Source organism: Anas platyrhynchos, chromosome 12 (genome assembly GCF_047663525.1).
Source record: "Anas platyrhynchos isolate ZD024472 breed Pekin duck chromosome 12, IASCAAS_PekinDuck_T2T, whole genome shotgun sequence".
Lineage (NCBI taxonomy): Eukaryota > Metazoa > Chordata > Aves > Anseriformes > Anatidae > Anas > Anas platyrhynchos.
In genome coordinates, this window is record NC_092598.1 from 11,650,651 (window position 1) to 11,671,054 (window position 20,404).

The 20,404-nt window shown below is 38.1% G+C and overlaps 1 protein-coding gene across 6 annotated transcripts in view; it reads left to right on the forward strand.

Annotated features, from left to right (window-relative positions):
• Nucleotides 1-20,404, forward strand: part of RSPRY1 (ring finger and SPRY domain containing 1) — a 34,729-nt gene that overhangs the window by 9,301 nt on the left and 5,024 nt on the right. For 4 of the 6 annotated variants that reach the window (XM_027465855.3, XM_027465856.3, XM_027465857.3 and 1 more), the window contains exons 2-13: nucleotides 749-935; nucleotides 3,088-3,581; nucleotides 7,426-7,478; nucleotides 8,932-9,044; nucleotides 11,688-11,814; nucleotides 13,223-13,281; nucleotides 14,345-14,411; nucleotides 15,105-15,236; nucleotides 16,115-16,230; nucleotides 16,811-16,954; nucleotides 17,981-18,092; nucleotides 19,062-19,164. In XM_027465855.3, the coding sequence (XP_027321656.1) occupies nucleotides 3,235-3,581; nucleotides 7,426-7,478; nucleotides 8,932-9,044; nucleotides 11,688-11,814; nucleotides 13,223-13,281; nucleotides 14,345-14,411; nucleotides 15,105-15,236; nucleotides 16,115-16,230; nucleotides 16,811-16,954; nucleotides 17,981-18,092; nucleotides 19,062-19,164 (1,373 nt within the window). In that variant the 5' untranslated portion in view covers nucleotides 749-935; nucleotides 3,088-3,234. Of the gene's footprint in view, nucleotides 1-748; nucleotides 936-1,279; nucleotides 1,325-3,087; nucleotides 3,582-7,425; nucleotides 7,479-8,931; nucleotides 9,045-11,687; nucleotides 11,815-13,222; nucleotides 13,282-14,344; nucleotides 14,412-15,104; nucleotides 15,237-16,114; nucleotides 16,231-16,810; nucleotides 16,955-17,980; nucleotides 18,093-19,061; nucleotides 19,165-20,404 lie in introns of all 6 variants that reach the window. The other 2 variants (XM_027465858.3, XM_072043981.1) reach the window with 1 other exon arrangement.

A 20,404-nucleotide genomic window follows, 5' to 3' on the forward strand; every position in this document is an offset into this window, starting at 1 on the left:
GTGCAGAACATCTCTGTCATGTTGCAGGTTCTGTCACTAAGGTCTCAGGGTCTGGACAGAAGCAAAACTGATCATCCTTAAAACTTGTTTCTCTTTTACAGAAGTGAATAAAACGTAACCTCAAAAATGTCAACTGCATTTGAGTTGTAAAATGTGTTGTTTTTTTTTTTGCCAAAATTCTTCCAAAAGTGTTGGTGTTTATCTGTTTTAGAAATGCCTTTTTCTCATGTAAAAATCCAGTCTGTATGGTGAGTTCTCTCCTTGACTAGCTTTCTTCTGTTTCCTTGCACTAGTGGCACTTTATTCCCTGACGAGCATGCATGTAGCAGATGTGCAGAGCTCAGTCCTCTTTATTTTAATAGCAACACAGCTACCAGCAACTTCTCATTTTATCTAACCAACTTCTACAGTGTAGTTGCTTTGATTTCCTGCTGTTCCTAGCGTACATAAGGGTGATCTGGACCAGGTAATCTGCAGCAAGGTATCGGTCACTGCTCTACACTTGCTGTGGTGTCTGGTGTCTCGGCTGTAGCAACAGATTGGGGTTTCCGTAGCTGTGTCTGGTCCTGAAGCTGGTAGGTGGCAAACTGCTTTTGGAGCTGTGAGAGAACTTCCCCCGTAAGGGCTGACTGCAGCTGAAAATAACAGCATGACTTGATGTCATTGCGGGTGTGGAGAGGAGGAGGAACGTGTCTGTCTGGGAGGCAGTCTCCAAATGAATTGTTCTTTCTTTTCTCTCTGTTTTCAGGGACTCTCTGGCATAGCTTCTAAAAGCGAAAGCAGTTTACAGTAATAACTCACTGCCCATGATAAAGGCATATATACTGCTGTTTTTCTGGATACAAATGCATCTGTGCCCTGAAGAAATACAGTCCATTTCTGCTACAGCGCTTTATGAGCAAGCCCAATTGTTCCTGAACCAAACACACTTAAAGGTGAGTTGATCATAATCACTTGTTTTTAATCGTGCTTAATGTTGCCAGGCGGAAAACCCAGGTCTCAGTAATCAGTTTTGATCTTGATATCTCTATTTTTGTTTCCTTTGGTAGGCTTCTGGTCCTTGCTGATCACTAAAATACAGCTTTTTCGTGCTCATTTTGATGGGGTTTGACAAAGTAGATTCACTGTGTTAACATTTTCGTATGTTATGGAACAATCTTTACACAATGTTTACAGATTCTTAATCCATAAAACTAATAATGCCATTTTGATCTTCAGAATTGTTATTAAAACACCCTTACATTATTTGGATACCTAAATACATTTTTTTTTCCCCTAGGAAGGCATATTTTACATTTAGTGTAACTACCTAATCCTTAAATAGGTGAGATTTTCTTGGTTTTGTTTGTTTTTTATGGTGGGGTGTCCTTTTTGCTTGCTTTCAAAAGTCATTTGAACAAGTCTGGCTGTGATCTTACACAATTGAGCTTAAGATCTATGCAGTCTCTATTGGCACTCTTATGTCTACAGTTTACTTTCTGACTGAGAAGGTAGCAAATGTCTTGGCTCAGGTGGAAGAGCTGAGCCTGCAGTCCCACCTCTTGCTGTGATCAGACTGCTTAGAGAATAAGGGAAGCGTGCTGTGATATTGAAACCATTTTAATGATTGGTGGTTTAGAAGCTTCTTGAACCGGAAATCAAGATCTTGTATTTATGACATTTAATATCACTTGTTGGGCTTTGTTTCCCTAGTTATCCTTCAGTTACCTTAATACTGAACTTTTTAGTGAAGGTAATGTACTTAAAACATATAGAAGAGTGTGAGAGCTTTTTTGAAGTGCTTTTTCAGTGACAGCTTTCCATTCAAATGCTTGATGTTATGCTTACTCCTACAACTGGTGTCTGGCTTCCCATATAATATGGTCACAATCTTGCCCCGGATGGCAGCTAGCAACTGCACGATTGCCTGTTGGCTGAGGTGGTAAAAGGCCTTTTGTATTCGAAAGGCTGTAATTGCCTTCAACTGTCTTTTGGTTTTATGCTTCTACACATTTGTTATATGATTTTAAAACAGTAATAACCTGATAATCATCATTCTAGCTTTAGTGTTAGTGTACGTTATTTTTTTTAAAAAATAGTCTTGAAAGTAACTTTTTTATCCTGACATGATTGGAGTACCTAAGCAGTGAAAAGATGTCTTTAAGGCTTTATTTTAGTCAAGTTTTTATATAATGTTGTATACAAATATACCCTATGGCTTGAAAAATCACCTTATGATCAGGCAGTGTTTTGAACACTGTTGATCTTGCTAGCATTCTTGATTCAGTGATGTGTAGGGACTGTGCTACAAGCCTTGTTACTACTGGGGCTGTATTCTATCCAAACCCTTTAAATTAAGAATGTAAGAATGACTGAATTATTATTGATTCTCAAAAATGGAAGACTGACTTTGTGCTAGAACTCAAAAATCATCCAACTTGCACAGAAAAAACCCCTTTACAAATCTCAGATTTGTAGGCATTAAAATGGTGCTTGTAATACTTATGCTTTGGGGTCAGTACTTGGTGCATCTTTGGATGAGGATCCAATTGATGTAAGCACGTTCTGAAAAAATGTTTACACACAGATGGACTAAACACGTGGTCACCGCTAAATCTGTACTTTGTTGTGATAGGCCACAACTGTATGTTTAGTTCTGTAGAACTTCATCTGTCTTGTAGAATCTGTCTGGAAATCATGTTGAATATTCCTAGTATGAAATGAGATTCTTAAATGTGCAGCTTTTAGTTGGGTCGAACAGTATGTCTCTATAGACGGTAAGAGAAAATGAAACTGGTTTGTTAATACTTAAAGGGTGGTGGTGCACTAGGCTTAAGGACAAAGCTGTACCTCTGCAGCCAAAAAAATGGAAAATAACAGGTTGTATAAAAAATGAAGGGGGTAGAGGGAATGGGCTACTTAACCAGTGATCTTCCTGCTCTTCCTCATCCATCCTTTTTCCCTACCCCAGTAGACTTCAGATGCAAACAGTATGTTTCCAAGGTATTTTCCTAGGTACACCAAGACTAGTTCTGTTTACTAATATGAGAACTCTATTATTTATTAGAAGTAGTAACACTGACTCTTGTTTTGGGTTTGCTTTTTCAGACCTCCTTCTGGATGACCAATGTGTATTTTAACCAATTGTATCGGAAACTAAGCCTCCAACTTCCCATTCATTCCAGCTGATAGCAACGCATATAATGCAAACACAATTCACAGGATCACACAAACATTACTCTTAAAACTTTCTAGATGATTGTAGTTGCTTTCCTTGTGTTCTATGCTAGCAGAAGCCTTTTTCAAGGTTTACTGTTGACTCTAGAGCACCGCGTTCCCCGTTTACTGGGAGCTTTGGGGGCTTGCAATATGGGAAACTCGTGTGTTTGCCGTGATGACAGTGGAGCAGAAGACAACGTGGAATCTCAGAATCGACAAACAGAGAGCAGTAGAATACGTGTACCTGAAGCAAGAAGCCACCCAAGGGACCCTGTCCGGCCACCTAGGAGAGGTCGAGGGCCTCATGAACCAAGAAGGAAAAAACAGAATGTGGATGGGCTAGTACTTGACACACTGGCTGTAATTCGGACGTTAGTAGATAAGTAAGTACCACCTCAAGGAATAATTCAACATGAATGAAAAATACAATGTTCTTGTCTCCTCTCAAACTGTGACTCCATCCTCTCACCGATCTGCACCTGGCCCTCCCTGAAGCAGCAGCGTGTTTCCATCTGGAGGCTTAGGAGAGCAGCACCTTTCCTAGGTAATAGACCTAGCTCCTGAGCGTCCAGGTACAGACTCTTGCAGGAGCTGAGGAGCTTTCTCACAGTTCCTGTGCGGGCCTACACCCAGATGGGATGAGGAGCGGGCTCAGTATTGCTTGCCTGGTATAGGTATACAGGTTAGGAAGCAAAAAAATCTTCCAGAGCTTGAGAACTTATGTCCTAAAAATTGATTGTTAAGCGAAGTTTCTGTTTTCAGGCTGTATTTACTACTTTGGAAATGATTAAGCAAAACTGAGAGCTTTGTTTGATCTTTGTTAGTTTGTGTAAACAGACCAAGGTTTTCTTTCTGCCTGTAAGTCTACTTCATAAAGACTGCACATTGTGACTGTTCAGCTTATGATCCCAGTACTGCATTCCTTGCATGCTCAAAGCATCCACTGAGGGCATGTGGGATATTTATGGATAGATCCTTCTTTTAGTGTTGTTTTTTCTTTTGCATTGCTTTTTACAGACTTCTATAAAAGGACCTCAAGAGTGAAGGATTAAGGTAGCTCATCACTTTTGGTTAGATGCAGGTTAGGAACCGGAAAGACTACAACAGAAAGAAAAACACTCTTGTAGCTTTGTAACGGGATTCAATTTAAGTTGGATGAGGCTCAGGACAAAATGAGCCGTGATTCATATACCTGTATCCTTGTTCTCAAATATGCCTGTAGAGGAGGAGCCTTCCTGTTGTAAAATGCTTTAAATGAAAATACCAGGACTTTTCTCCTGAAAACTTGCATTTAAGAGGGAGTGTGTATGTTTTGGGATTTTGGTTGTGAGTGGTTGGGGTTTATTTTATTTTTTATCTTATTGTTGGGGTCTGTCTTCAAACCATTAAGTCAAAATTGTGCAAAAATTTTGAAAGCCTTTTCCTAATTTCAAATGCCTTTTCCTTTCAGCTAAGTTCATCTCCGTAAGCTGTTTCACAGCATTTTTGTGCATAGTTGATTCTGTTGGTCTTACAAACAATTCTGTTAATCTTGTGCTTAAGATTGCACTTTGCTTTGATTCTGAACAGTAATAAGCATAGTTATGTCACTGATCCTAGAGTCCTGTTTCTTACAAATTCTTGAAGATATATCTCTTTTTGATATTAACTCAATGAAATACTTCCTTAGACTCTCATAATCGTGTAGGTCGGAAGGGACTCCATAAGTTCAGCTACTCAAGCCTGCTACTTAAAACCCAGCCCCAGTTAGAGCAGGTGACTTGGGCCACTTCAAGCACTGAATGTTTCCAGAAAATCTCAATTTCTTACCCTTCTTTAGGTCCCTGTTCCAGTGTACCCTGACCCTCCTAATGGTTTAAATAAATCTTCTGCTTGTATACTATGTTCTTAACCATCACAGCAGCCCTTTGCTCGACACACTCTGTTACAATGCCTTCTTCATACTGAGGAGCCCAAAAATAGGCACAGTACTCCAGATGCTGTCTCATAAGCACCATATGGCTATAGTGGCATATTGGTTGCCCTCGTTTAATATTAAGGCTGTTGATAAGACACATCTGGTCTTGCAAATAGTCACAGCCAAATAGTACAAGGTCTTGCAGACTCTCTTCTACGTGACAAAGACCTATGGCTGTGAAGTATGGGGGAACCTATTCATGAGACAGATTATCTAAATGTTCCTGAAAAAAAGCTTAAGGAACCTTCCTGTGAGACTTCATCATGGCCCTTTTTAGGTTAATACGAATAAACAGTGTGGGGAGGGAGGAGGGATCCATTTCTGGAAACTGTTTTTCTGTGTGAGTTTGTAGGGATAAGTATGTGCCATTATCACCTGTTCCTCCTAGAGCTGGATTTTTTTTGGAAACACTAAAGCTGAAACAGAAGGAGATGGTAGGGAAAATGACAAACTTCGTGTCAAAAACCATGCCCAGATAAATCAAAATGGAAACATGTCAGTAACAGTAGTTGGAAATACAGACTTCAGTGTGATAAGACAGATGTAAAGAGGCAAAGATATGAGCCTGGAGAATGGAAGGCAAAACCCTTTTTATTTTTTTTAATTCTTTAGTGAAAATAATAGATGGGGATGCTCTGAGATAAATTGTAGATTAAGTTGTTGTACTGTGATCTACAATGAACCATTGCTTTCTGTGTTTATTGCTTGGGATTAAAAAAGAAAAACAGTCTGGATCCAAAGTATATGGTGGCTGCTTTTTGTTCCTCTTGTCTAGAGATCTCCTTTCTAGAAGGAAAGGAGTGAGGTTTCATTTCCTAGCCTCAAAAGAATAAATACTTATTTTTGGAGTTTATCCCAAGTGCTGCTTTACAAATTGAAATATTGGCAAAATTGCTTTGTTTTGTTTCCAAATATGAGGAAGGTGGGTGCTGGAAGGGATGTTTAGAAATTCAGTGGTTAAAATGGCAAGTGAGTTGAACAGGACTCCTTTGCTCAGTGCTAGTAATGTTAACACCTGCTATGCATAAGAGAACCAGAAAATCTTGCTGATAAAAATGTCATTCTTTTTATCACAGCCTTTACGTGCAGTCTGTGGTGTTTTTTTCTTTCTTTAAAGAGTCTTAACTGTTTTTCTTGAGATAATTCAGCTTGCATCATTGCACTACTTTTTCCTGCTGGTGAGATAAGTTTCCAGATGGAAGGTGAAGAGATGCTTGGGGGGAGAAAAAAAAAATGTTTCAAATGTTAAAGCAATATAAAAGTGTAAAGTTTCACATTTGCATTTTCTTGTGGAAATAATGACTAGAGAATGTTGAGGTTTTGGTAAGAAAAGCATGCATTTTTATCCTATAATCAATCAAACCTAAGACTTTTCTATAATTAATTCCTTCAAAGTAGGTAGTTTTGTTATCTGTATAATTAACCTGTGTTGAAACTTTCTAAAATTTATCAGTGCTTAGCACTTCCAGTTTCATTTCAAAGGCATGTAATAAATTGATTGTGGAATGTATCATTCTGAGCCTGGGATTAGTTCATAAAGCTTAAGTAGCACTGAGCAAAGCGTTTAGGATATGCTGCTGCATAAACCTTTTTGGTACCGGAGATACCTAGTTAATAGAGTTTTGGAGACCTTGCATTAGGTACTTATTTGAGCAGGAACTGTTATTAAAAATAAGAGGACCTAGCAATAGGTTCTTGCCCCTGCTCCGACAAACCAAATTGAGAAACTAATCTAATGGATTTTTATTTTTTTCCTATGTTGGAAAAGGAATTGCATTAAATATCCTCTGTTAAACTGTCTTAATGATTTCCTACTGCTCTTGTTATTGAGTTTGTAGTGTATGATGCAGCTTAACGGTAGGCTTTTCAGTTTAGGGGGAAAATTCAACAATGTTTCTGGAAAAAGTATGTTTATGGTGTGTCCCTTGTACACTGCTCTTGATATGCTTTAAGATCTCTGAAATGGTTTCTTGTTACATATTCTGAGGAACTTTGCTGATGAATAGCAGTTAAGTCTAGGTATTATGTTTAGCTTTAGGCATTTAAGTATGGGTAACAATTTCATGTATCAGCTATTGTAGATAGGTGGATGTTGACTTTAAACCAGATGAAGGCTTAAATCTCATCTTTGTTTTGGATCTGAAAATAGCATTAGCACTTTGCTGCCTATGTAACTTTCTCTTTGTTAAATATTTACTGGATTCATTTTCTGTCTGTGTATTACATTGATGGTTGTGCATAAATTTTGACCTCTGTAATATCTCTTTCAGTGACCAGGAGCCTCCTTATTCAATGATCACGTTGCATGAAATGGCAGAAACAGGTATCAAGGCACTGTGTTGGGCATTTCAGTTGTGACTCCACAGGAAAAAAACAGCACTGTTTTCTTTGCAAAATAATTGTACTGCTAGCATGTATTTTATCAATTTGCTGTAGCTCTAGGAACTCGGGCTCCAAAATGTAATTCTGTCCTTCTGAAGATTCACTGAGCTGACGGTATCCGAGTTTTTTGAACTCAGTTACACTTCCTGCATGAGCTCCCCAGAAGCAGCCAACTGGCTCCCAAGCACACTGTAATAGCATTAAACCACAAGCCACAAAGAATCTGTTTGCACTAGGGCAGAACCAGCCCATATACGTAGACATCGTTTAAACGCTTGGGTTTCGGTGTTGCCAAATAGTACATTCTTTAATAGTACATATTTTTTGTCTAGGGTTTTTACTGTCCTTAGATCTCAATTTTATTGATATGTTTGTTCAAAGTCCATACCCAACTTCTTCTGTAAGCCAAGCTGTGTCCATATGAGGGTTGCTTTACCTCTGTTATGGCAGGTGCAACTCACCCAACTCAAGACCTCCACCAGAATTCTGGTTGAGGTGAATTATGGCTCTTAATAGAATTGGTATTGGTACCAGAAAATGCTACTGTATTAAAATAAGTTAACCTTGTTAACTGGTACAGGAATTAAGTAAAAAGTTTTTTGGGGTAATGTGCTAACAAATTTCAATACTTTGTCTTATATTTACTTATCATTGTGGAAGGCAACACAAAGTCTCTTCTAACCTCACTCACTTGTATGCAGATGCAGACTCAATTACCTCTAATTTTACTCCTAATGCAACTTTTTTTCTTGTAAATCCAAATCTGTTTACTTTTTTTTAGTAGTTTAACATCTGTAGGTAAACAACAATTTGCATATAAGTAGAATGCCTTGGCTACTCACTAAACAATGAGAGTTGTTCAGTTTGAAATCAGATTTTCTTTGGAAGCCCAGGCATAGGACAAGCCAATGCAGTTCCTCCAAGGTCTTGTGTTACTTGAGGGAATTCAGGAAGGATGCTCTTTCTCCTGACCATGAGTGTCTTTTCAGTGTCATCATGAGTGCAGCATTCAACACGTAGAGTTGATGTTGCACACTGAACTCCTGAGTTACTACACAGGAGCAAAGTGCTTGTCCATAGTGGTCATGAGTGTTTCTTTCTAATTTTAGTGGAAACTAAAGTATGCTCTGGCCTGGGCAGGACTGTTCTCCAAACAATGGCTGTATACTATTGCCCAAGCTGCTGTAAACTTTTTTCTCCCCTTGAAATTTGACATCCAAGCTACTGCAAACTAAGACATTGATGCAAAATGTAAAGTGTTTTTTCCTAGTTCATGTAAAATCACTGGGTAATTTTAATGATTGAAAACTTAAATTTACATATGCTGATGTATATTGAACGCTTCAGAATTGCAGTGTTAATTCTAAATGTTACTTCTGTTTTGTGGTTGACAGATGAAGGCTGGTTGGAAGTTGTCCAGTCGTTAATTAGAGTTATTCCACTAGAAGATCCACTGGGACCAGCTGTTATAACGCTACTACTTGATGAATGTCCGTTGCCAACAAAAGTAAGTTGAACCAATATGTGTTTATCTGCAAATGAATTTCAGTTATTCATGGTTGCCACTCCCATGATAGCTTCTGGGTGGGTTTAATCAGTGATACAAGACTGTTAGCCGTTCAGAAAATGGGTGTAACTTGTAACTTTGAGTAATTTGTGGTGGCTTGTTATCTAATTGGTATTTAATGCTAGAAGCAGTGTAGAGGAAAATGAAAAGGCAGTGGTCCCCAGGGAAAAACAAGGCATTTGGTCCTTGGCTGCTTCAATTGTTCTCCTCTCCTACCATGTGGTATGCATACTGTACAATAAGTACGTATGGATGCTGCAAAAGCAGGACAAGTTCTGCTGTTTTTTCTCAAGTTATGAAAGACGCATATGTACAAGTCACTGTTTAGTTATTCCTTCCCTGCTATGTGCAGTGAATGCAACGTAACTGGGTGTCTGATGTTAAATGACATTTTAACTATGTTATGGTAGGTGCAACTCACCCAACACAAGACCTCCACCAGAATTCTGTTTGACGTAAATTATGGCTCTTGATAGAATTGGTGTTGGTACCAGAAAAGTTAACCTCATTAACTATTACAGCAGTTAAGTAGAAAGTTTTAGATACGGTTTGGTGGATTTGAACACTGAACTGGCTTTGGATGAAAAGGTGATCCATGGTCTTCGTACTTTGCTGGTACACGTACTTTCACAGCTGATTCAAGGTGCTAACCATTGAACATGATGATTTTACAGAGCACTTGACTTTCTTTAAATGCTTGCTTCTTTCTCATTTCATCTGAAACACGTGATGACATTACAGCTTTCATTGCATCTACTACTTATGCTTCCACTTTTAGTTTTCAATTTGCATTGTTATGGATATGAAGTGGTAGCTTTTGTCTTGCATAAATGTGAGTGGCTGGAGAGTTGGTGAAACTCTAGTCTTCAAAAACTTTTTTCCTATAGGTCATTGGGGAAAGTCATCTGAGACTTAATTACATGTTAAATATTGTATAATTGCTGTCATAGGCAGTGAAATGATTACTGAAAACAAAACATGACTAGAAATCTTGCCTGGTTTGAAAAACAAATTAGGAAATTGAGACCACTGAATGCTTTATATGACTTTTTTCAGCTGTACAATGTACTTGTTAATCATCTGATTTGTATTTCAAAAGCCTCATCATTTTTATTTAGGTACTTAAATTTTAAGGACTTGGCTGTGAAATAGTTGACCTTAAGACAGAAGGAACAAGATGCCTCCTTCTGGGGTTACTCAGGCCTCTTTCTTGTGCAATCTCTTTACAGCACGATGAAGTGCAAGGAGTAACAGCTGTAGGATCTGCAGGTCATGTGCAGCCTAGTAGAGTGTTTGTTCACTTTTTGCCTATTCGGAGTAAGTTTAAGTCAGTGCCCAACTTCTACTACAGCTAGAGAACAGTAGCAAGCTGTTTTTAATTTTATTTTGTTACAGTGGGCTGTAAAGTCTGTAGAATTAAAATGGCAGCACAGTAAGCTGTTTAGACTAAAGTCTTTATTTAACTCAAAGTAGTTGATCTCTGTGAAAGTTCTAATAGTGGCTAAAAGCGGTACAGGGTATGTCAAGAATCTAATTTTAGTTAGGCTTTTCCATCCTGAGTCTCTAGCTCAGTCATCCTTTTCTTTTTTGCCTTCTTTCTACTTACTGTCAGTCCTGTTCATCACTTCTGTTTTTGTGGCTTTTCTTTTGGGGAAAATAACTACTATTCTGTTATCACTGTACAAATATCAGTCAAGTGAAGAAAATTAAGTGTGGGTCAGAACACAGCTCACAAAGCATGTAAGCATCCAATTTTGGCAGTACTGTTTCTTTATTCAAATGGCCTTCTGATGACTTCAATATGAGAAGTACTATTTTAATTATATCATAGCCTGAGAATATGCAGTTTATATCTGAATCAGCTGAAACTTTTATGAAGTCTGGAAAGTTGAGGGGAATTTGAACATTTGGGGGGGCAGGGTTCTCTGTAGGATAACTTGGCTCTAGATTAACCCCTACCTACCATGGAAATGAGGGTTGTGATCTAGACTTATCTTGAATTTTATCCATACCATGCTGTCTGAATGAAGCAAGGCACTTTAAAATTATCACCTTCATTGTTGTTGTTTAGTGTGACTATAGGACTATAGAAAGATATTTATGTTCTGAAGGATCTGTTTATGACATCTTGTGAAGCTGACAGCATCCTAAATTGTTGATGGGGTTGTGGGCTTTCTTTGGCAGGTTTCTTTAGTCATGAATTATTTATTCAAGAAAAGGAGTGAGTTTTAGGGCACTTAAAACTGATTAGGTAGCAATACTGCCATAGCTGCTGAATGAATACTAAGCAAAGAAATAATACCAAAATCCTCTTGCTATAGGAGCTCATATGTCTGAAAGTATCCTATAGTTCTTAATCCAACAACTTGAATGGCCAACAATCTGGTGGCAATTTTAAAGTTACAACTCTTGGGAATATTGAACTTCTTGTCCTATCTTTTCTTTATTATATTTTTATATTTGATAACATCCTGTGTTGCCTCTAATGTGATGATGATTTTAGTAGTGTATTGTAAAAAATAATTTGTAGTATACATTACTGACACAGTTTTCCTGAATAAAGATTTGATTTTTCTTTTTCAGGATGCATTACAAAAGCTAACTGAAATATTAAACTTAAGTGGAGCTGCTGCTTGTCAGGATGCTTGTCACCCTGCCAAACATCGGAATACAACTGCAGTACTGGGCTGTTTAGCAGAGAAGTTAGCAGGTAAAGTGATGGGATTATTCTGAAAGCTTGCTAAGTGCCTATTGCTTTAGCACCCATGGTGCAGACAACTCCAGAAACATTTTTTAGAACCAAATAATGTTCTTCATGTGGGGGGATATTTTGTCTGACAGGTGTGACCAATTCTACTCCTTAATTAAAATGTTAGATTCAGCTGTCAGTCACTAGCTTGGGTCTGAATAAGCCATGTACGGTCCCAGGTAGTTGGAAATTAATTATTTTGATATTTGGTTATCAATTTGAAATGCATATGTTTGTGGATTGACACTTATGCTTACAATATGTGATTTAGCCCTGGTAATTGGTCTTCTCTCAGCATTTAGTCTGGCCCTTTGAGAATTGCTGTGAACACACAGCTCTTTACTGATTTAATACTCCTGCCCATTGACTAGTCTTAGAGGCAGTGGAGAAAGATAGAAGAAAGATGCTGTTGCTGCTACGGGTGTGTTTTATTGTAGTTAACTGAAAATATTCACTGCTGTTACTTAGAATCCCAGCAACATTGTTTTAAGGTGACTTTTCATATGGAACACTTTATGCCCTGTTACTTTCTAGTACCCTGCTGGAAACTGATGATTACATTTCCTTCCTGCTGATGGTCATCTTTCTATGTAGTTTTTAGCTTCTCCTCTGAAAGTGGACAGGAAAAGGAAATGAAGAAAGTGATTGTTCGGTATCACCTAATGGTTCTTAAAAACATAATTTTAGTATTTCTGTCAAAGTAAAGAACAAGGACAGGAAACATTTTATGTTGTAATACTTCCACTTTCTTGTCATAGTAAGTCACAATGAGATCCAATACCCTCTTTTTTTTTTTCTTAGTGACCCTTGAACTTATCTCATTGCAGTAGGTCATACAGAAAACTTGGTAATGTCATGGTGGAGTCCACTCAGTTTCTTGGAGTTCAGAGATATTAGAGTTTGATTCCCTTGCAACTCTTTTGATTAAGCAAGCAGCATTTCAGGACAGTTTTGTTAATTGGCAGCTTTCCACGGGGCTGTTGCAAATTGTATGATTAACTATCAAGTAGGCTATATTAGACACTTAGTTTTGCTTATTTTGAACTACTGATGAATGGAGCTAGTCTTTACACTTTCCCTGTGGAAGTAAAGGGGAGCCAGACTCTTCAGAAAAAAGTAAAGGGGAACTAGACTCCTAAAAAATAATGAGCATAAAAGTGTTAAGCAGAGGGTGATGGAGTCTTATTTCAAAAACTAAGTGTGGCTAGAACTGTCTCTCTTTATAGCAGGTAAAACAAATGTTTGTGATTTGGTAATAGTGTAGTTATTTGTATAGCAAATACTAGGAAACAATATTTCTTATACTTCTGTGCAGTGATGGATATATGATAGTTCCCATGGATAGACTTAATTTGTGGTATTTTTACAGGTCCTGCAAGTATAGGCTTACTCAGCCCAGGCATACTAGAATATTTACTTCACAGCTTGGTAAGTGTCTTTGATCTTAATGTACGTATCTTGTATAGTATCCATACATAGCAATTAAAATGTTTTTGCTTGTTGGTTTTTCTGATTATTGTGAAAGGTTAGTTTAAAGAGTTGAGATTTAAGTTCAGAAAGGCCTAATGAAAATATTCCCCCCCCCAAAAATAAGGTACCTTGCTGCTACTTTTGAAGAAGTAATTCTGCTATTTGGTCTAGAAATGCCAGGTTTCTATTCAGTGCTCTTGAATCAGTGCTGAGGGCTAATAACTTAAAGGCAATTCTGATTCCACTTGTTAGGTCAGTGGCTTAGGTCTGGCACTGATGCATGTTGAAAAGATGGCCATTTTGAGGAGTCAGTCTAATATTCCTGGTTGGTTGACTTCAAGCTATTTGTTATGAACTCTTGGAAGGTGAAGCGAAAACTAGCACACCCTGTTTTGTACTTGGTCTGTTAGTTACATTTACTCTATCAGCTAGGAATGCTACTTAACGAAAGTACATCTGTGTATCCTGTCCCTTTCTTTCTCCATGCTCTCTCACAAACCTCCCTATTACCAGGCTACATGAAGACTTTTCTTGTGTAGGGAACTCTGAAAACATAAGCATGAGATGAAACAATTCTCTAATCTTTTCTGAGAGAATTGGGTTTCTTCAACCTGGAGAAAGAGGAGGCCAAGAGGGATGTTATAGCTGTCTAATGGCCCAATAAGAGGGTGTGGAGAAAATGGAGGCAGGCGCTCCTCAAAGGTGCATGTTTGGACATGAGGTAAAAGGCACAGGCTGGAACATAAACTGGAGATGTAAGGAAGAATATTCCATCATGACGGTGGCCAAATATTACGCCAGGGTGTTGCAGTGAGGCTGTGTGTTCTCAACCTTTGGAGATACTCAGAAGTTCGTAGGAAAGGCCCTGAGCAGCCTAACCTATTTGAACCAGCTGTTGACAGAAGGAGGGACTAGATGACCTGGGGAGGTATATTTCAACTTAAGACATTCAGTGAAAAATAGCTCTTTGTACCCTCTGTCATGTATTTATTAAATAAATTTTATTTCTCCCCATATTTAGAATTTCCAGTCTCATCCGACAGTGATGCTTTTTGCACTAATAGCACTGGAGAAGTTTGCACAAACAAGTAAGTATTGGCCTGATACTGCTCTTAATGGTAATAGAATGGCTTCTGCTGTGTGATTGTCACTTGTTTCATCTGATCGCATTTGTTGTGAGTGTGAGAGACTGGAGCGGTAGGAACAAAAACGTGGAAGAGAAATGTTGGTGCACTTACAGGTCAGAAGAAATAGTTATTGCTGTAGTTGTCACCTACCCCTTAACCTTGAGATTTTTCTGGAACTCGATACAGTCTGCATCAGTTAGAAATAGCTGCATAAAGACTTAAGACATCAAGGCCTTTGTTGCTGAAAGAAATATATATTACACATATGAACAGCTATGATTGGGTGTCTACAGGCAGGAAAAAATACTGATTTAATAACACCCCCACCCAGAAACTGAAGAGATTTGCTGAAACTCAGTCTGTCTTTATGTAGCAATTGCTACCTAAAGACTTACGCTACATGAAACGAAACCTTTGGGGGAAAAAAAAAATGTATTGAGAACAACCGTGGTTTAATTGTCTATTGATGGTGTGGCTCCATACAAAGAATTTATATGTGTAATTGCAAAGTTAGCTTCATGTCTGCTTGGGAAAAGAACTTGATGCTGTTTGTAATGCTGGTTTTTTTCCTATTGCATTTACTCAATGTTACTCTTTTTAACTAAACTTACTGTTAGTTTATAGAAATCATTCCTTTTTGCTTTTAAATTGCAGGTGAAAATAAAATGACAGTTTCTGAATCCTGCATTAGTGACCAACTGATCTTGCTAGAGAAATGGACGGATCATCCAGACTATTTAAAACGCCAGGTTGGATTCTGTGCCCAGTGGAGTTTAGACAATCTGTGTAGGTATAGTAAAGGGATAGATTCATTTAATATTAAGCAATTCTCCAAAGGCATAGAGGAGTGCTCTGCATTTTGCTTTGTATAAACTCTTTTTATAAATATACCTGACTCCGTTTGTAACCACTATCAAAGGAAAAAAAAAAGAGGTGAATATATCCAGACTAATTGAATGGAAAATAAATTTTGGCAAGGAAAGCTTTTGTGAAAGGAAGTGGCTTGTACTCTGCAAATTGGGGCTGGAATGAAACTACTTATTTTAACCATGTTTCCTGTAGCCCACATTTCAGCGGAGGTGCCAAATAGCTAAACAGTGCTAGCTCTGTGTCTGGAACAGCTGGATTACTGATGATACCATGGTGGCAGTCACTACTGCGATCTTAGGCCAGCAGGGTCAAAGATTCTTTAAAGACACTTAAAGAAAATGTTCTTCTGATTGAGCATGAGAAGTAATTTGTCAAATCACTAGATCCATCCTTTAGGATGACTAAAATTCATAAAATTCACTTGATGAGTTGTGATTTGGAGGGCCCAGTAACTCCAAGGTCCTTATAGTTTCTAATGTGTTTTGGGACTTCTAAGGATGGAGAGTGACTCTTTGCTCAATCACATAATGACAGGACGAGGGGGAATGGTTTTAAACTAAAAGAGGGGAGATTGAGATTAGAGATTCTGAGGAAATTCTTCCAGAGCTCTGATGTTTAGAGGACATTTAACAGTATCATTGAAAGTGATACTCTTTTCATGGAGGCAAAATGTCAATATTTCATTCCGTTATGCCAAAAATGAACTGTGTCCCAATGCAATCAACTGTCACCATATGAAAGGTTCAAAATGAAGCTTTACTGCAGCAGTGATTCAAATTACTTTTATTTTGCAGTTTTAAAAGAAGGCAGGCAGTTCACTTACGAGAAGGTTGACTTGACCAACATTAGGGCTATGCTGAACAGCAACGATGTCAGTGAATACCTGAAGATCTCACCACATGGATTAGAGGTAGGATGTCACATTGTGGTTTTGAATAAAAAAAGTCTGAAGAAAAAGATGGGTTTTAACTACTTTTTTGGCTACTTGCTCCTGTGGTTTCCTAGAATTAAACTTCTCTGCCAGCTTTGTATAGTAAGCTTACTTAATGATGTTACAAACCTCTGATCAAGCTGACCTCTGTTGTAGAAATGTTCATAGTAGTGCCTGTATTCAGAAAAGTGAAGATGCTTGTCAGCTCATTTTTCATTCATTTAAACTAAAACTGGTCACCAAAGTCTAATTCCTACTTCTTGTCCTATCTAATCCTGAGGAGTACATAACAGCAGGATCCTTGTCTCAGCCTTGTTTTTGCTTCCCATGTTACTTTGTTTCTCTACTTTGTAGATGAATTTCCATGTAACAGTGAATACCTTTAAGTTCTTCCTACCAAGTGTTAGCTAACAGCCCCTGACGTAGGTCTTCCCACCTTGGTGCCTTAGCCTGATTGGGCTGGTGTATTCTTACACATGAGAAACTTGGTCCAGGAAAGGAAGGAGCTTATTTAAATGGTTGTTTTGTAGAAAATTAACTTCTGGTTTGGTTTTGGTAGGCTCGATGTGACGCCTCATCCTTTGAAAGTGTTAGATGTACATTCTGTGTTGATTCTGGAGTCTGGTACTACGAAGTTACAGTAATTACTTCGGGAGTGATGCAGATAGGATGGGCTACCAAAGACAGCAAGTTTCTCAATCATGTGAGTACACGTGATATCAGCTAGATGACAATGTAACTTTAGTATTTCTCTACTTCCAACAGCTATGAAAAGAACACTGGTTATTCTGTGGCAGTAAGTGTGCACTCCTTTCCTTCAATTTTTCTGTACATTTGCGAAAATTTATTATTTTGAATGTAGAGATGAGCATTTATACTGCTTATTTCTGATTATTATAGAAAGTCATTCTATAGCTGTCAAGTTATACTGGAATTACTGATGGTGTAACTTAAAATCAAACAAACAACCCAAAAAAACTGTATAGACCTGTCCTGGGCACAGGCATTGTTGATATTGAGTGTAATGGAAACTGTTTGAAATAAAAGGCAGTATGTCCGCCTTTAGAATGCTAAGAGGCTTAAAAGATTTTTCCCAATTACTATAAATGAGATTGGTGTGTTTATGTTTTTCTGCCTGCTTCCTGCTCAAGGTATGAAGACAGGAGATGTTACATCTGAGCTGGATGATTCCGTTGCAATGTTTGTTTTACTGGTGGCTAAATACCGATGGCATATAATTCCATCAGGCTTATACCTGAATGAGGGAGGCTGTCACTTGACAGGGATAGAATGTGACACACTAGTGAAGGGTCTGTGGGACTGTTCTTTGTGCTCCGTGTGTGCTGGTGATGCTTGGTTATCTTGTGAAAGCCTGATACTGGGACTTCAGGATAGGAGAGAAGTTGCACTTTTGTTGACTTCTTAAGCTACAAAAAGTTAACGTAATTATTTGGCTACTAGATCTGTGATCTTTAAATATAGGACAAGTTAGTAGACAATAGAAGTTGAGCTCATACAGTCTAAGAAATATTTCAGGGGGTGAGAGGGGGGTATTGTTTCCATCAAACTCCTTTTGACGTGAAAATGAAGCCAAGACTTCATGTGAAAAATGATTTTCAAGGGAAGAGATGGATGGGAACCCTTCCTGCTCTTGGATGAATGGTTTAGCTGAATAAAAATAAAACTTAGTTCTTTTCAGACTGAAATACTTCCTTTTTTTTCCCTAAAGGAAGGCTATGGTATCGGGGACGATGAATACTCCTGTGCATATGATGGCTGCCGGCAGCTGATTTGGTATAATGCCAGAAGTAAACCACATTCCCATCCCTGTTGGAAAGAAGGTATTTGGTCCTGTCTTGTGCTTTTCATCCTAACTGGATTTCTGCACAGGGCTTGTCTTCTCGCAGGCATCTGGAGTACATAGTATGTTAGTGGCATGAAATTTTCGATGACTGATCCTAGTGATACTAAATGTTGAATAATTATGCCTGTGCTGTAATTTGTGCTATTAATTTGCAGTGTTTTAAAGGTATAAAACAGGCGCCATGCTCTTGTTCCACCATGTGCATAAAGAGGGTCTTGTTAGCTAAATGCTCTTTATTTTCATAGGCAGAGTATGAATTGTAGCACCAATTAAAGCTGCTGGACTTCTTATTGTAAGACTTTTCCTGGTATTTGTAGTGCTAGAAGAGAATTGAAATGATTCTTTCTGTGTTGAAACAGTTACTTAAAGAAAAAAAATCTATTTTAGAGATCAAGGTTAAGGAGGAGTTGTATAGTCTTACTTGCTTTAAATTCTTGGATAACTACTTGGACAGCAAAGCTGTGTTCTTGATCTTAGCTATAAAATCTTGGTAGGGATCTATGTGTAAGCAATGCTTGTGTAAACTGTACCTTCTATTAAAATTTTCTCCCAATTTCTGGCTAAATTAACACATCTCTCAAATACATGGCACAAGTATTTAAAAAACTTAGCAACTATGTGTTCTGAAGGTATCTTCAACTGATGTTAAATTGTCCAAGACAGATGGGAAAAGCAGCTTTTTTTTTTTTTTGCTGGCTTTGGCTAATGCTTTGCAGTACTCCTGCAGCCATGTAATATTAGTGCCCTGGCAGACTAAAATACTTTTTTTCTTATATTGTACTGTTTGTTTCTGCTAGTTACTGCCTGTACCACCTTGTGCTGAGTGCTTTCAAACAGTTCCTTCTTAGACAACTCAGAGTGAGATGTGATACTTTAAAGTAACTGTTTCAGCTATTGTCATTTAACATAATTGAACTGTTTAAATTATCTTTATTTTGCATGTAAGGAGACACAATAGGATTTCTACTGGACTTGCAAGAAAAGCAAATGATCTTCTATTTAAATGGAAACCAGCTTCCTGCAGAGAAGCAAGTATTTTCATCAGCTATGTAAGTATGCGCTCACTTGGAGTAACAGTGACCTGTATGGATAATAGTTTTAATTATGTGAAACGTTTCCCCTTTGAAGTGTAAATTCATATTTGCTTACCTGAAACAATTGTTAAGCAGGCCTCCCAAACAAAAATTGCTTAGAAGTTTAGTGACTAGGATAACATTTTACAAGTGGATTTCAGGGTCCAACCAAATGCTTTAGAGTGCAGGTTCAACCCAAGCTTTTGTACTATCACACTGTAACAGCACTGAGGTGATACAAGATTGTAGCAGAGATGAACAAACCTCTAGTAGTGCTTGGAACTTTTGATCTTTTTAAAAATAAAAGCCTTAGCCTTGTGAATTCTGAGGAGTGCATAAGAGCTTGCTGCAGTGCGATGAGGCCATAGCTCGTGCCTAATTACTCTGTCATGGAGAAGGTGAGCATTTCAGCTCTGAAAAGGTAAGCTGGAGTGACACTTGAGAGAGGGTTTTTATACAGCTTAATTAAACATTAGTACAGTAATATCCAGTTAGAAAGTATTGTAATAATTTCACTTATGTTTTCTCATCAAAGTGAAGTTCAAGGTACAAGCAAGATAGCACAGCTTTGAAGTCCAAAATATATTGTCTATTCAGTTTGTAGTGCTGCTTTTCATGTGGAGTATGGCATTTATTACACTTAACAGATTTTGTTACATAACTTAAAATTAAAGTATTACCCAGCTTGGGTTCTTTCACTAAATAAAACTGAAAGGGATGATAGCTCTGGTGTTTTTATAAGGTGTCTGTATGGCTGTGATGAGGACAGCTGGCCCAAGATAATCCTGCAAGGGCAAGGAGAAGCAGATGGACATGGTGCTAAAAGAGCTCACAGACCTGAATTTGTCGTGTGCTAGCTATGTGCATGGAACCTGTACAAGTGTTACGAGTTCCCCAGAGCAGTGCCTGATCAAATAAAGCAGCAAGGAGTGGTGGACATCTAGGTGACCCTCACAGCTGCTCCTGTGGTTTGCAACTCCACTAAACAGCAGGTTTTTTGGAAGGAAAACACTGTGCTGAAAGAGAGGTCTGAGCGGATCAGTGTAAAGAGGATCAGACTGTGGCCTGTTAAGATGTATGTGTTTGCTCTTAGCGTAAAGTGCAACTGTTCCTAATTGTAGAGTAAGCAGCCTTTATTGGTTGACTTGGGAGTAAATTGTCAGATAAATTCTGACAGTAAATTCCAAATCTGAGAACTGAAAAGTATGAGTGACTG